This window comes from Ceratosolen solmsi, unplaced genomic scaffold (assembly GCF_000503995.2).
Source record: "Ceratosolen solmsi marchali unplaced genomic scaffold, CerSol_1.0 scaffold12, whole genome shotgun sequence".
NCBI classification, from domain to species: Eukaryota; Metazoa; Arthropoda; class Insecta; order Hymenoptera; family Agaonidae; genus Ceratosolen; species Ceratosolen solmsi.
In genome coordinates this window covers 149731-164934 of record NW_011948456.1, presented here as the reverse complement: position 1 = coordinate 164934, position 15204 = coordinate 149731, and the positions used below count along the sequence as shown (strand labels likewise).

The window sequence follows — 15204 nt, the reverse complement described above, 5'->3', positions numbered from 1 at the left end:
GATTAGGAGTAATATGCTCAAACTCCTGTATAGGACGCGTGGCCTCGAAAGTGTATGGAAATACCATGAGACTATGCTTGTTGTAGCAGTGTACATACTCGTATTGCAGTCAACACCCTTGACTGCTTGTAAGTTATAGCACACTTGATAATTAAAACGTGTATTCCTTGGGATGGCTTCATTGCATGAGCATAATTGAGTGACTGGTGTGTGGCATCAAACGCTGGCTGAATGGCGTAATAAATGTTGATAACTACTCGATGATCATATAAACATTGTAGGCCATTTGAAACCAAACATAACAAGTACACGAAAATTCTTGTCCTCAAGTGTTTACAGAAATTTGAGAACTAGAGAGACTAGCGATACCGACAGTCAACGGTCTTTGAAATTGCTCAAATCCCGAACATAAGTTTATTTAGTTATCTTTAGAAAAATTAACAATAACTAATAGCCTATTTATTTAATATTCATGGATAAATATCTTTATTCTGTTTTTTTATTATATATATATATATATATATATATATATATATATATATATATATATATATTCAAAAACATAAATAAAGGGAATAAAATTGTTTTAAAATTTTTAAAAAATTTATAAAATCAGCTTATATTTTCATATGTTTGACAATAATTGTGAAGTAGTAAACATTTTTGCATTTATTTTAAGATTATCTTTTATTTTCAATAATAATATATCTAAACTAATATTATATTACTAATAACTATATTACGAATATAACTAATATAAGTTAATTATTGGTAGCACTGCCAATAGCTATTGGTTTTAACATTGTTGTCGAAGGTGTTTTTAGTGTGACTACTCTTGTCAGCCCATCCTTGCCAGGATGTGTATCGATTATTCGGGCGAGAGGCCATTTGCACGGTGGGAAACGCTTATTCGTGATGAGACGCAACGAGCCAATCTTAATGTCATTCCGTGGATGATGCCATTTGGAAATTGATTGTTGTCGTAAATAGTGAGCTGACCATTGTGACCAGAATAGTTGTACATGCTGTTGTATAAATTGCCAGCGAGACAATCCTGATATCCTAATATCCTGAAATTCTGAGCAAACTCCCTATGAGGAAATGTCCTCAGATGAGTGTCGAAACATCTACGCGGTCGTCACTCATCGACTCTAGTGGCCTGGAGTTGAGGATTGCCTCAATTTAGGCAAGCAGGGTGGTAAACTCTTCATGAGTGAGGAAGGTCTGTCGGATAATACATCTTAGGTGGTGTCTTACAGATTTTACCACAACTTCCCTCTTGCCTTCCATTTGAGGCGTTGCGGGTGTGTTGAATTCCCATTGAGTGTTGTCTTGTGAGAGCATATTTACTATCTGTTGACGTTCGAGGGTGCCTTGAATGAATAGTCTTTTGAGTGCTGCATGAGCCCCGATGAAGGTTATACCACAATTTGAGTACAATGTGTTTGCAATTTCTCGACGAACTGTGAATCGTATGTATGCGGATATAAACCATCAGTTGTGTAATGACTGACTACTTCGATGTGTACCGCATATGTATTAAAATACAAACATGCAAATGCATGCTTTATGAGGTTAAGGGACGGCATAATTAACCCCCGTATGTTTAAACGGGCGTGATCTTGATATGATCATTTGTTTAAGGGATGCTACCTGACTTTTGGAGCATACTAATGAAATGATAATGTTATCTGTGTAGTGGACGAAGATGTATATGTTTGTTATCGTAATGATCTGTTAGCAGTTTCAAAGCCGGAGCAAGGGATTCGTTGGTCAGTGGGAATCCAGAAATCAGTTCTGGACCAATGCCTTGAGAAGGTCGCGAAACTTACGCTAGTCCTCTTGCTTTCCTGAGAGATTGGAAAGATTGACGTTTGAGAGTCGGGCCCCTTCTACCTGTACCTTACTTGGCGAGGCTTCTCTCACATCGGATACTGTCTTAGAGGCTTGGCGAAGTTTAGTGATGATTTTTCGCATCGTTTTGTATTGTGTGAACTCCTTCTCATAGGCGTTTTTCATGAGGTAGTCATGATTGAGATGCGAAGCTAGCCATGTCGTAGTCATGTACGCATGATATTTGTTGAAGGCCTTATGCAACTCCTCCATGTGTGAAATTGTATCTGAAGTTTCATCCGGGCAGATGTCGCACTGTGATGACATGTTCCTCAGCCAGGTTCTTCAATAATGAGATGCGAGACCATTGAGTCTTTGCCATTATCTCAAGTTTAACGGGAAAGTGGAGTGGAGATGCACGTTTTGTAAGAATCAACAACTGATTGTGCACCCTCCGTATTAGGAAGTGTGTCTTACGCTATGTAATAATAGCCAAGCTAATCTTTTAAGGATGAGCAATAATTGTGCACAACTTATGATTACACAATATAAATTTATTTTCTGACATTGACGTTATTACACATTCATCAGTTATTAATTATAAATGTTTGTTATCTATCGGGTAATTGCAATAGAATTTTCAACAAGCACTTAAATGTAATATGCCAATTAAGTAACATATTATTTAGTTATGCTTTAATAAACTATGAAATGCTACAAAATTATAATTTCGTAAAAAATTCTTATATAAAAAATAAATAAGTTAAAAATATCAATGAAGCATTTTAAACATATGGTTGCAATCGGATCAGATAAAATCATATAAAATTGTTTTTTCATTATATTGTTATAAAGTAATAAAGTAATATAATAAAGTTCACATTATTTGTAATTTTTTATTCATAGATTTCATTAAATTATTGTATACAAAATTTAATATGTATAACGAAATATTATTTTGCATATTATTTTTTCTTTTCACAAGCATTAGAAGCAGTAATAATTAACATTGAAAAAATGTACAACGAAAGCGGGTATAAATTAATAACAACGAATAAAAAGTGTGAAAACAATAAAAATTGAATATAGAATAATGTTAAATATGTAATTAAGATTAATAAGAATATTTATAAGAAAAGTAGATAAAATGTTCATAAGTAACAAAATTAATTGATAGGCCTTTAGGTCTCGTTCGATTGATAATTGTATAGGGTTAGATTCTAGTAATATAATATTTAAGGATTAAGTGCATATAGAAACTCGTGATAGTTTATATCAGAAAAAAAATTCATGTGCATTAAATATGAAAATATTCCGTTACGTATTTACACAGAGTATAGTAATACTAACAGCAATTGTAAAATAAAAATCTTCACAATAAATATAAATTGATTGTCGACAATTTATAATAAAAAATTAATAATATTGTTCTTAAAAAAATAACAATATGTTTTGATTCATTGATTACAGACAATTACAATAGATTAAAATTTAACCATATTTATTATATGTTTTCGTTATTAATAGTGTTACTTTGAAAGAAAATACAATTGATATTTTATTTTGGAAGAAGTGCTAAAATAATGTTCTAACTTATGGCATTATTGACATAATATTTTAATTATTTTAATTATTTTAATCTTTTATGAAAATGGGAATGCAATAATTGTAGGATTTTTCTCAGACGCAAAATAAGATTAAGAAATTATTAATTTTTAATTATTATTAACAATGAGATTACTAATGTACCTACAATTGGTTTAATAAAAAAAACATAGTCCTACTCTAAACTTATTTCTAATATATCAACATTTTTTTAAACTCTTCGTAAGTTGAAAATTGATGCCATATACGAATATTTTCTTATTAGAATTTATTAATAAGTTTGTAAAACGTTATTATTAAATAATTATTTGTTACATCATTTAATTTAAATTATTTTATAAGTTAAATAAAATCTGTTGATGAGATTTATGAAGAAAAATTACAAGCTGCTAATAGTAAGGTATAAATAGTAATTGGAAAATTAAGTGAACAAAAATTAGATCTATAGTATTATTAATGTATTTATTAATATATTTAATATATTAAACTAAGATAATGCGCAGATAATGTATTATCCACCACGTTATATCATAAAAGTCTTTCCAGACCATTATGAGATTGTTCAAATTACTACAAGAAATATGCAATCGAGTCGTCACAATAGATTAACTACATTATGAAGATTAAATTTTTAAAATAAATTATTGAATAAAATATTGAATTATATATAATTATCAATTTCAGTGTCATAATAATAAAATAATATTTATTAAATTAATTACAAACCTAAATATTTTTCAAAAATATTTTTTAATAATAATATAATAGAAAACGTAAAATGAACGCAAGTGAAAAGTGTAACTATATTTATATTTTTTCAATATACAAAAGCTATATTTCTATAATTAAATCAGTACTTTCACGAAATTTTAATCATATGAAATTGGCAGTGGTTATTTTCTTATACAAAGAATTTTTATTTCACTGTTTGAAGAAATTATTTGGTTAAATATATATTATATTCACCAATTTCAAAAATTATTCTACGTACATGTCAGAATAGGAAAAAAAATAAAAATTAACTAGTATGTTTTATAAATAATCAATTAATTCTTATATTTCAAAAAAAGGTTTTTAGTTTATCATATTCTTTCTTTCTTATTTACAGGACGAAGTAAGTAACACCAGGATCTACCGGGTCCGGTATTATCTGCTGAAATGCTGTTTGGAGAGCGTGAGCTTATTTGATCTAAAATATTTTATAGTTATATATATATAATACATTAACTCAATAAAAATATTAATCTTACTTCTAAGAATACTTTATGTTTAAAAAATAGGATGGAAAATTATTATCTTATGAAAAATATAATTGCATATTAAATTAATAATTAACATAAACAAAATTATAACATTTTTATAACATTGTAGCAAAACTATTAAAAATAAATATATAAAATGACAGAAATATATTTTAAATAATAATTTTGTTTTTTAATATATATTTGTCTTATAAAATAAGGCGAATAAAAATATACGATGGTTACAATTGATTTTTATTCACATAATTTATATATATTTTAATTTGACTTAAAATTTGTATTAAATTATTTAGATAAAATCATAAACATATTAAAATTGTCTCATATATTTACTTATGTGCTTTACGAATAAAATTAATGAATAATCGTATTTAAGACTAGTAAAGAAAAACAAAAATATTTAGTAAATAATTTACTAAAATTAATATTGATTTAACGCTTTATCTGTTAATTATCGTAAATGGATAAAAAAAATTATAAACATAAATAATATATTGTTCACAAAACGAATAAAAGGTAATATACAATATTTTAATTTCATATGTCAACAAACGTTTGGTGAATATTGTTTAGAACATTAAAAATTCACCAGCACTGATAGATGATAAGAATATTTATAAAATACAACTAGTATGTAACTGATTTTATATCATTAACAATTGTATAATTTATTGTTATTTTTATAAAATCATTTAATTATTATAGAAATTAAAAATTTCATTTTTTATAATTTTATATACATATTTCTATAATATACTGCATATTTTACGATTAATTCGATTAAAATAAAAGATAATACATTTTTAAATACCTTATTTTAATTTTACATATTTTGTATATATAGTATACTTTTAATTTTAATTCGTTATTTTGATCTTTTAATTGTATAAAATTTAATCTGGTTATATCTTATTACAATATTAATATTTTAAAGTATTAGTTTAAAATTAAATTAAATTTTTTAATAAAAATAGTACATCAAAAAAGATATATATTTGTTTATCATTTATAATTTATTGTTATAAATACTAATAAGATTTTTGTTGTCTAAGTAAATAATTAATTTCAGGTATATACCATGTAAATTAATAAAATTCCAAAATTTTATATAAATTAAAATAAAATTTTTAATTTTAAGAAAATATTACAAATTTTTTTTATCTTAAGATTCTACTCTTATTATAATTGTTTCATTTTTTGTATTACTGTATATTAAATGAAACGTTAATGAATAATAATCATAATTTATATTAATTAATTGGATATTCTTTGAAAATTCAATATTATTTCCATTAATTACATAATTATCAAATTTTAATGAGTACAGTAATAATATGTATAATTTATATAATATATATAATATACAGTAATAATAATATATATTTCTTGAATATTAATATCAATAATGTGTACAGTAAAAATATCATTTAATAAAAATTAATTTTTAAATATTGATCTACTTTTATAAATAATCTATGTGGATAGAATGGATTTCTACTTTATTTATAAAATTTGGGATTTAGTGGTTTGATATTGTATGTACCAATATGTACAATATTATATTATAGTTAGCAGATGCTGCATTACTTATAATAATTATATTATTTGTATTATATATAAAAATATATTTTACTTATATTAATAACTTGTACTTATAAAATAATACAATGTAGGTTAATAGATCACAATTATATAGTATCTTGTATATAAAATATAAGTAATATTAAATGTAATATTAATTGATTAAGAATAACTATTTTATTGAAATAATTTTTCAAAAACTTTAATGAAAAAGATGGATATAGAAATGATTAAAAAAATGAGGATAGCTGTTTATGAATTCATTTAGTGATAATATATTTCACGACGTTACATTAATAGATGAGTTAATATATAACTAAGATTTTTTGCTGCTCTTATTGTAATATTGATGAAGTTTGAAAAAACAGATAGTAAAAAAGATAAACTAAGGCAAAATTTAACTTAAATAATTAGATTATTGTTTATTACTTGAAATTATTTGAGCAGTATTACTATTTGAAATGAAAATACTACTATGTGTATTATATAGCGTAATATGTTTGTACATATACATCTATAAAGACTAATAACCTAATAACAAGAATTATGAAAGCTATTAATGGTTCAAAGTTTAGCATATGCTATTTTGATCTTATTCATACAATTTATGAACTAATGATTTTCTAATTTTTTTCTTTAATTACTATAATTTGAGTGTTAAGTTAATTACTATGCATAAATTCTTTATAGAAAGTGTTTTAGTTAAATGAAAAACTTATTGTTTACATATTTAATTTTCTTTCTTAATGTTAAATATAAAATAATCTTTTTCTTTTATAGTAATTCTGATTTATTAATACTGATTATTCAATTCTTATACTTACAATTTATATCCTAATCTATTGACAGTGGTTTATTCATTATGCAGTTATTTGTAAATAACGTAGTTAACATCTATTAATGATAATTTTTATGCTATAGAATATTTTTGTAAATTAAATAAATAAAAGTTGTATTATGGTTTCGATGATACGAAGTTTAAATATATTGCAATTTTTTTTTGTTTCATGAAAATGCTCTATTGCCGTTATTATGTACATTATTATATTTTTATTGACAGAAATAATTACATAATATTTAGAATTCACTGAAATAATTATAATTAAAAATATACGAGAGTGCGTTTTTGAACACCTATATAATTTTACAATAATATCTTCATTATATTAATTCGAATTATAATTCAAATAATAATTCATAAAATTTAGTAAATATGTTTTCCTTGTAAATAATATTTAATTGGCATATAATAAGAATGCAGAATTACTATTATTATTAGCTAGAAATATTTAAAAAATTATAATATAATTTAAATATTTCACACAATACAATATTAACTTGAAAATTAAATGTCATATATAAAAGTTGATTTCCATGGCAGAAGAAAATATTTTGTTAAAATATCTTTTAAATTTTAGATTTCATATGCTTTAACAATGCAATAATTTAAACAATTATTTTGTTTTGCTTTTAAGAATTTACATTTAATTTTTGCATGCAGTAAAGTGATTTATAATATTTCATAATAATTTATCTTTGAGGCTCAGTATTAAATTTTGATCACATATGATCAAAGAAAAAATTATTTTAATAACCATCATACTAAAAGTCAATTATTACAAATTACAATGATTCAAATTTATTTGAATACTTTTTAAATGTTTAATCATAAAGATAACAAAAATATATGAACATATATTTTTTTACATTTACATTATATATTTGCATGAACAGTGTTACTAACTATATGCTACATTTTTATCATATTCTAAACAAATTATAATTCAAAAATAATTTTTCTTTAATAAATTACAAATACATAAAATTCACGAAAATTAAAATGAGTATATTCTGTATTCGTTAATTTATCATTTATTTTTTCCAATTTTAACAAATATTTGAGAACACAATCGTTGAACTTAATAGTTTACGTAATAAATTTAATATACAAATCTGTTTTCAATAAAAATACAATATAGATATTTTATAAAGTCAAGTTGTATAAACTTATTTAACGTTTATTATGCATTATTATTTCAATAATAAATCACCTCAAATTATATATATTTATAATTTTATAATTGTCTCAATTTAAAAATTATAATTCATAAAATATTAAATAATGTAAAATTCTTAATATGGTAATTTCACAAATTTTAAAATATATTTATGAATAACTTTTTTCGTTTAAGATACTTACCTAGAAATCTTTAACTTTATAAATGAAATTTTTTTATAAATTTAAAGACAATTTTTATATTATTCAATTATTAATCAAATGTTTTCAACTAATTATTAATATTTATTTAATTTTTAATTTAATTTCAGGATTCAAATGTAATTATAAACATAAAAATGATGTTCAACTATAAATTAAAGGTGAAACATTATGTGAATATTATTGTTTATTATTTTAAATAAAATAAATTTATTTATTAATATAATTTCTATAAATAGAAATAATATGTATGTTTATTATGAACCGTGGTATTCAAGAGAATTGAACTATCTACAATAAATACACTGAGTTTGAAAGCTCAATTAGGGAAACGTTAGTTAAATGTGTTTATACGCTAGGCCTGTTATGTTAAATTATTAATGGCTACATTTTGACGAAATTTCGCATAGTACAAAATGGTATGTGTGTGTTACAGGTCCACGAACGCGACGTACGAAAGTGAAGGATGAACTAATTAGAACAGCTGTACCAGAGGAAAAGCGACCTCGAACAGCTTTCAGTATAGAACAATTAGCAAGATTAAAGCGTGAATTCGCTGAGAACAAATACCTGACTGAACAACGTCGTCAGGCTCTTTCAAAAGAGTTAGGTCTCAACGAGGCACAAATAAAGATTTGGTTTCAGAACAAAAGGGCAAAGATCAAGAAAGCAAGTGGCCAGAAGAACCCATTGGCGTTACAATTAATGGCACAGGGCCTTTACAATCATTCAACGGTACCGCTATCGAAGGATGAGTTGGAACAAGCCGCTGAACTACAAGCGAATGGAATATAAAAAAAAACAGAAATATGTATACTATGAAGAAATCAAACAATTCTAAAAAATCCTTTAAACTGTCTGACAAACATCCTTTAATTTAAAAATTGGATTTTACAGAGCTGTATTTCCGTAAATACATCTAGAGATTGTTTATTGATTAACATTTTTTTTTAATATGACAATATAATACATCTTAAATGCAAAATAAAAGAAATTATTCGAGCCAATTCGCCATTATCCATATACAAATGGCTAATTAGTAATTGAAGACAGGCAATTGAATGATGGAGAAAGAGTTCTTTATATATAATTCGCTCGAAATAGTATTTTTTTATAATAATCAATTTATAGATTTTGTATAGTTAAAAACAGAGATTTAAGTAGAAAAAATTTTTAAATCTCATGATTTTTATGTGTTTTGAGCGTCAAGTGCTTTAGATTTGAGCATTAATGATGCATCTTGAGTCAATTATAGAGATTTTTTAGCTATTACTTGAATTTTCATAGAAAAGAGTGATATAAAAATATATAGAAAATATTAGGTATGTATATGGATGTATGTACATATATAAGGGTGTGTATGCGCGCGTGAGCATATGTGGATGTACGTATACATGCGTGTATGTGTGTGTGTGTATATATGTATTTATTTATGTATAAAATATTACTTCTGTTTTGGATATGTTACCTCAAGCATAGAAAGTTGTAAAACGGAAATTTATATTACAGTGCCATTCCTTTTGTTCATTAAACTACGAGTATCACCAACTGCTTACAATTATAGATTTATGTTTTATTCAATGTAAAAAAATTATAAACTCGTTACACATAATTTTAAAACATTTTTAAAATAATCTTTTTTAGAATACATTTTTAATAGATACTCTTGTACAAATTTATGTTATCATCTAAATAAAACATATACATGACTTTGTAAGATAAAATTTGTTGATATTTAAATTTTTATTTTTTTTTAATTATTAATAATTATACATATATGTTCCAAAATAATTTTTCTATAAATTGGTAGTCTTACAATAATACAAACAATCGAAAATACAAATTACAAATATTGTATTGTCAAACTATTTTATTGAACAATTAATTTTGTTCTTTAAGATATCGATTTAAGTATTTTTATATTAGTTAATATTATAAATTAATTTTAGTAATGCTAGAAAAATTAATGAAAGTTTAATAAATTAGGTATTCGAGAATCTATTATTGTACAATGAGATATAAAAATGTTTTATAACATAATTAAATTTTTTTTTATAAAAATCATAATTTTGCCTACGCAATTATAGGTTTTATTAATTTATTGTAAAATATTGTAAAATGTATCCGAACTATTATATAATTGCAATGTGCAATAAGACTTTATGTACACTAATTGAAAGCAGTTATACTACCAATAATTGATGATTCTTTCCAATTTCTAAAACAATTGATCTGTAAATAGTACATCATATGGTGTTATTCATTTTAGACTGTTTAAAATAATTTAGTTATTTATTTGCCGAATATATATAATAAATAGAGAAACACGTATTGTACAAAATCATTTGTTTATAAAAGAATTTGTATGTGTAAAATCCTTTAAAATTTATTAAATATTCCCAAAATGAATATGACATAGTATTTAAAAATTTTTATCTATATTATATTTTTTTATTTTTTTCCACTTATTTCAGGAATATAGAAAGTTAATAATTTATTCAATATATCTTTGTACAATTTTCTATTTATACATTCATTGCAGTTTCATAGTGTTTAAAAATTTTTATATTCCATGCATGTTAAATTTACAAATTAAAAAAAAAATGATATTTCAAAAATAAAAATATTTTATTTTATTTTCTATACAGATATATAATTTTTAATAAATTTATATAAATTAAAAAAAAATTTTGAAATTATAAACTTGAATAATTTCTGTTATTATAATATAAATAAATTTATCTAAATATTAATTTTTTAACTATTCCTATTTTTTTTAATTTAAGGAAATTTAAAAACTGAAATAAATAAAAATAAATTTATTCTGAAATATTTTATAAAGTATAGATATACATTTTCAGTATATCATTAATGGCTGTTTAGTGAACTAACTACATATTTAGTACACATTAATGCATTTCAAAGGTAAGTATATTCTTTTTTTTTTAATATAGTTTATATATAGTTAACACATCGCAAATATGAATAGAAGTTTAAATTACTAAGCATTAGAAATTAGAAAATTTAGATTAATGGCTAGTAAAAGAAAAGGGAAATAAATTATATACTATGGGTTGAAAAATTATGCACCTTTAACAAATACCTTTTTTCTTTCCACATATTAAGTGATTTATAGTCGCAATGTATCTATTATCGATATTAAGTCTGCAATAATACTGAGTTCTGCTTTATATATCCCTCAATATCTCCCTTTTCATTTTTTATTTTATTTAATAAGCTTTGCAGTGTAGTATTTCTATTTCTCAACTTATATTAATACGTATTAGCTGTTTAATTGAATGAGTTTATTGTTCAATAGTATATATTAAATGATATAAGAAAAAAGTATTTTATAAACTTTCCTTTTTGAATAGTGTGCAAAAAATTAATTCCATTAATCCGATTCGTCAGCCAAACGTGTAAAATTAACTTAGAAAAAACCACTAGATGTGTGGGAGAATGCGTGGGCAAGTGAAGGGTTAATGCACTGATTTAATAATTGACACATATAATTCTTATTGCTGTTTATTCCATTTATTTCCAATTTATTTCCAATTTGAATTTGCTCTGAACGAACACTACAATTCTTGTTTGTGTCGTGATCTTGACACGTGCTGCAGTTGCCTCTGAATAGTGGGCTGTGTGAGTGAGCACGTGCCTAAGATAGAGGTTAGAGGAAATGCGCGCCACTGTATAGCGCGAATTGCTGGTCTTGCGTAGTGAGAATGCGCGGGAAGCTTCTGTGGTCGGGCAGCTTGCGGTCCGTTTTCATAGTAAACCGTGAGGCGAAGAATCAACATCAAAGGTAAGGACTTACGTGGAAGGTGTAGTGTGATATTTTCAGTTTCTCCTCACAGGCTTGATGGGAAGTTTCTATGTACGAACTGCTTGCACTTGATCTTTCTTTTGTCTCCTTTACTGAGATGACGAGAATCTCAGTACATGTGCTACATGTGCTGACATTACAGCTGTACACTACATGAGACTAAATGTAACTGGATATTGAATCACAGACATAGAAAGATATTTTACAAGACTCAGCTGATCGACTTTTTGCCTGTTCCTCATTTTCGGGAGTAGTCGTGACTTATCTGTGGTGAGAATAAGTGGTGGTATGTTGCATTGTCCTTCTTAAATAGTTCACTGACCCGGTTCCACTTGGGACCCCTTCTTCTTTCAGTTATCCAATCAGAGGTTGACCTTGGGCAACACGATGGATTATGCACGCCTTCATTTCCCCTTCCTTCCGGGCTCAGTCCCGAATATGCTAATCGGGAAAGTGTCGGAAAGTGGGGAGCTTTTACTATTGGTCGCCTCTCCCTGATCGCCTCTCCTTTCTCTAGGACTTGGCTAGATGAAGGGTCCTCTAGAGCGTGTTGATTTTCCAATGCGATCTACAAGATGCGGCGTAGTTAGGAACAAAGCAAGCATTGTCTTAAGCCGAGTGCGCACGTACGCCTATTGCTTGTTGTCGCACGTGCGGGGTTTTGGATTGCAGTGAAATTTAGGAAATGTTTGTACTCGATAGTTTTCGTATATCTGATACCTTTTCAGAATCTACGTCATGGTAGCAGTAAACAACAAAATAGTTTTTAGATAAGCGAGAATAAATAAGCTAATTATTCACTGGAGTTTTCCAGATGTATTGACCGTGTCGAGTGTCCAACGACCGTGGGAAGTCGTGGCAAGAAACTTTTCTCGCAATCTCGAACAAATAGACTTATTTATCTATATTAAATATAATGGAATTTATAGATATCTTTCTTTCAATTATAGTAAACTCTGTGTCCCCGTTACACATTTCCGTCACACTTGATAATTCATTACTTTTAATTGATTTTTTAATTTTATATGTGAATTTCATAAATTAATTTATCTAGATAAATTAATTTACACATCTAGTAAATAAATTGATGTAAGAAAAAAAAGTAAGAGTTTCTTACTTTGTCTATTTGTCCGTAATAAAAAGCGATTCCATTATAATATTTATATGATTCATATTATATGATCATTTTCATCAACAGTTTAATTTTTTATATTTAAATAATTTACAAAATTTTTTTTACCAATAATATGTAATGAAAAAATTGTAAGTGTATATAAAATTTTTTTAATAAATGAATAGAATATTTTTTTTAAATAATTAGTACTAATTGATTTATTAATTGTAGATTTTATAAATCTAATTAGATATAATGATTAACTGTTTATTCAATTTCATTTAAATTTTTAATATTATAAAATATAAAATAAACAATAAAATTGTTAATTTTTATATGTTCAAGAGTTTATAATTCTGAATTATAGTTTTTATTTATTTATTCACTAGCGATAAATTAAATATTTATACTTTACCAAATGGCACCTTTACAATATAATAAAATTCGGAAAATATTTTATATTTTTCAAAAATACATAATTATTGTACTAAATGTATAGAATTCAAACGACAAAACAGTTTCTGACGCCTTTACAATATTCTTAATATAATTTTTTTCAACTTCTATAAATATATTATAAGGCAGAATGTTTTTAAGATCAATGCGTACATCACTTTAGTAAAATTTATTTTTGACAAATCATCTGATTATACTAATACTATTGTTTACTTTTTGCTTCAATTATATATTAATGGTTCTTATTTTAAAGAATTATGTTTAATTTATTTTTTGTCTATAAAACAAAAATCAAAGGTTAAAATGTACATATAAAAAGTCAATGTTTTTCAGTAATAATAAGTAATTGCACATATTTATTTACTTGTAATAGATATAAATTATAGATATAAATAAATAAGATATAAATATCTTATTTATTGATAATATAAAATTTTTGTTTAATTGCAACAATGTAGATCTACTTTGTTTCAGTATTTAACTAGATAAGAAATAATTATATAATTTTTTATTTTTATTTAATTTTTATATAATATAATAATTATATAAGAACAAACAGAAAAACAAGAAATGCTTTAAATAATAAAAATATTAATCTGTTCGTTTACTTATTTTTTTTTTAATTTGATCTTATAACTGTGATTTATTATGTTATTGGTTTTTTTTAATAAGAAAAATGTTATTGCATACGTAATTTCAAACACCTTTTAAAAATAACAAAATAACTTGAAATTATATTATATTTAAGTTTTTAAAATATAATTTTGTTTGTCATTTATACTCATACTATTTGCATATTACTTTTAAATCGGTTGAGTTTTTTTACAATTGTATACATTTTTTTTTGTAAAAGGATAGATTACTATCTTTCAAATTAGCATTAAAATATAATTAATGATATGTGTTTTAATATGAACCTTCTTCTTTATAGGAGTTATAGAAATTTTATAAATTTGTCCATACATCTCATTAATAACTTCGAATAGCGAATAACTTTTAGATTAACATATAAAAGTCTGGATTATATTGATGTTAAAATTTTCTCTCTTATTTCTGGCTTATAAAATTTCCAAAGATTAGAATTTACTCTTATTTAAAATATTCATTCATGTCTGTCTAAAAATAGAGTACCGGGCGAGGAGGGCCAAGTAACTAAGATTAGGTATGAGCTCCCGATGTTGATAGGAGGATTGCAGGCTAGTGGACAAGATAGTCATGTATTCAATAAAGAGTAGTTTTGTTATTTAGTTTGTTTTATTTATGATTGCACTAGTTGAATTATAATTAGTTTTATTTTTATAATTGATTT

General features: G+C 24.6%; 1 protein-coding gene across 2 annotated transcripts in view; it reads left to right on the top strand.

The window, feature by feature from the left end:
• The window catches only part of LOC105366778 (homeobox protein E60-like), a 36614-nt gene extending 27026 nt beyond the window's left edge, over window positions 1–9588 (top strand). The window contains exons 2-3 of one of the 2 annotated variants that reach the window (XM_011505326.1): window positions 4547–4552; window positions 8936–9588. In XM_011505326.1, the coding sequence (XP_011503628.1) occupies window positions 4547–4552; window positions 8936–9294 (365 nt within the window). In that variant the 3' untranslated portion in view covers window positions 9295–9588. Of the gene's footprint in view, window positions 1–4546; window positions 4613–8935 lie in introns of those variants that run through there. The other variant, XM_011505325.1, reaches the window with a different exon arrangement.
• Window positions 9589–15204: the final 5616 nt, after the last annotated feature.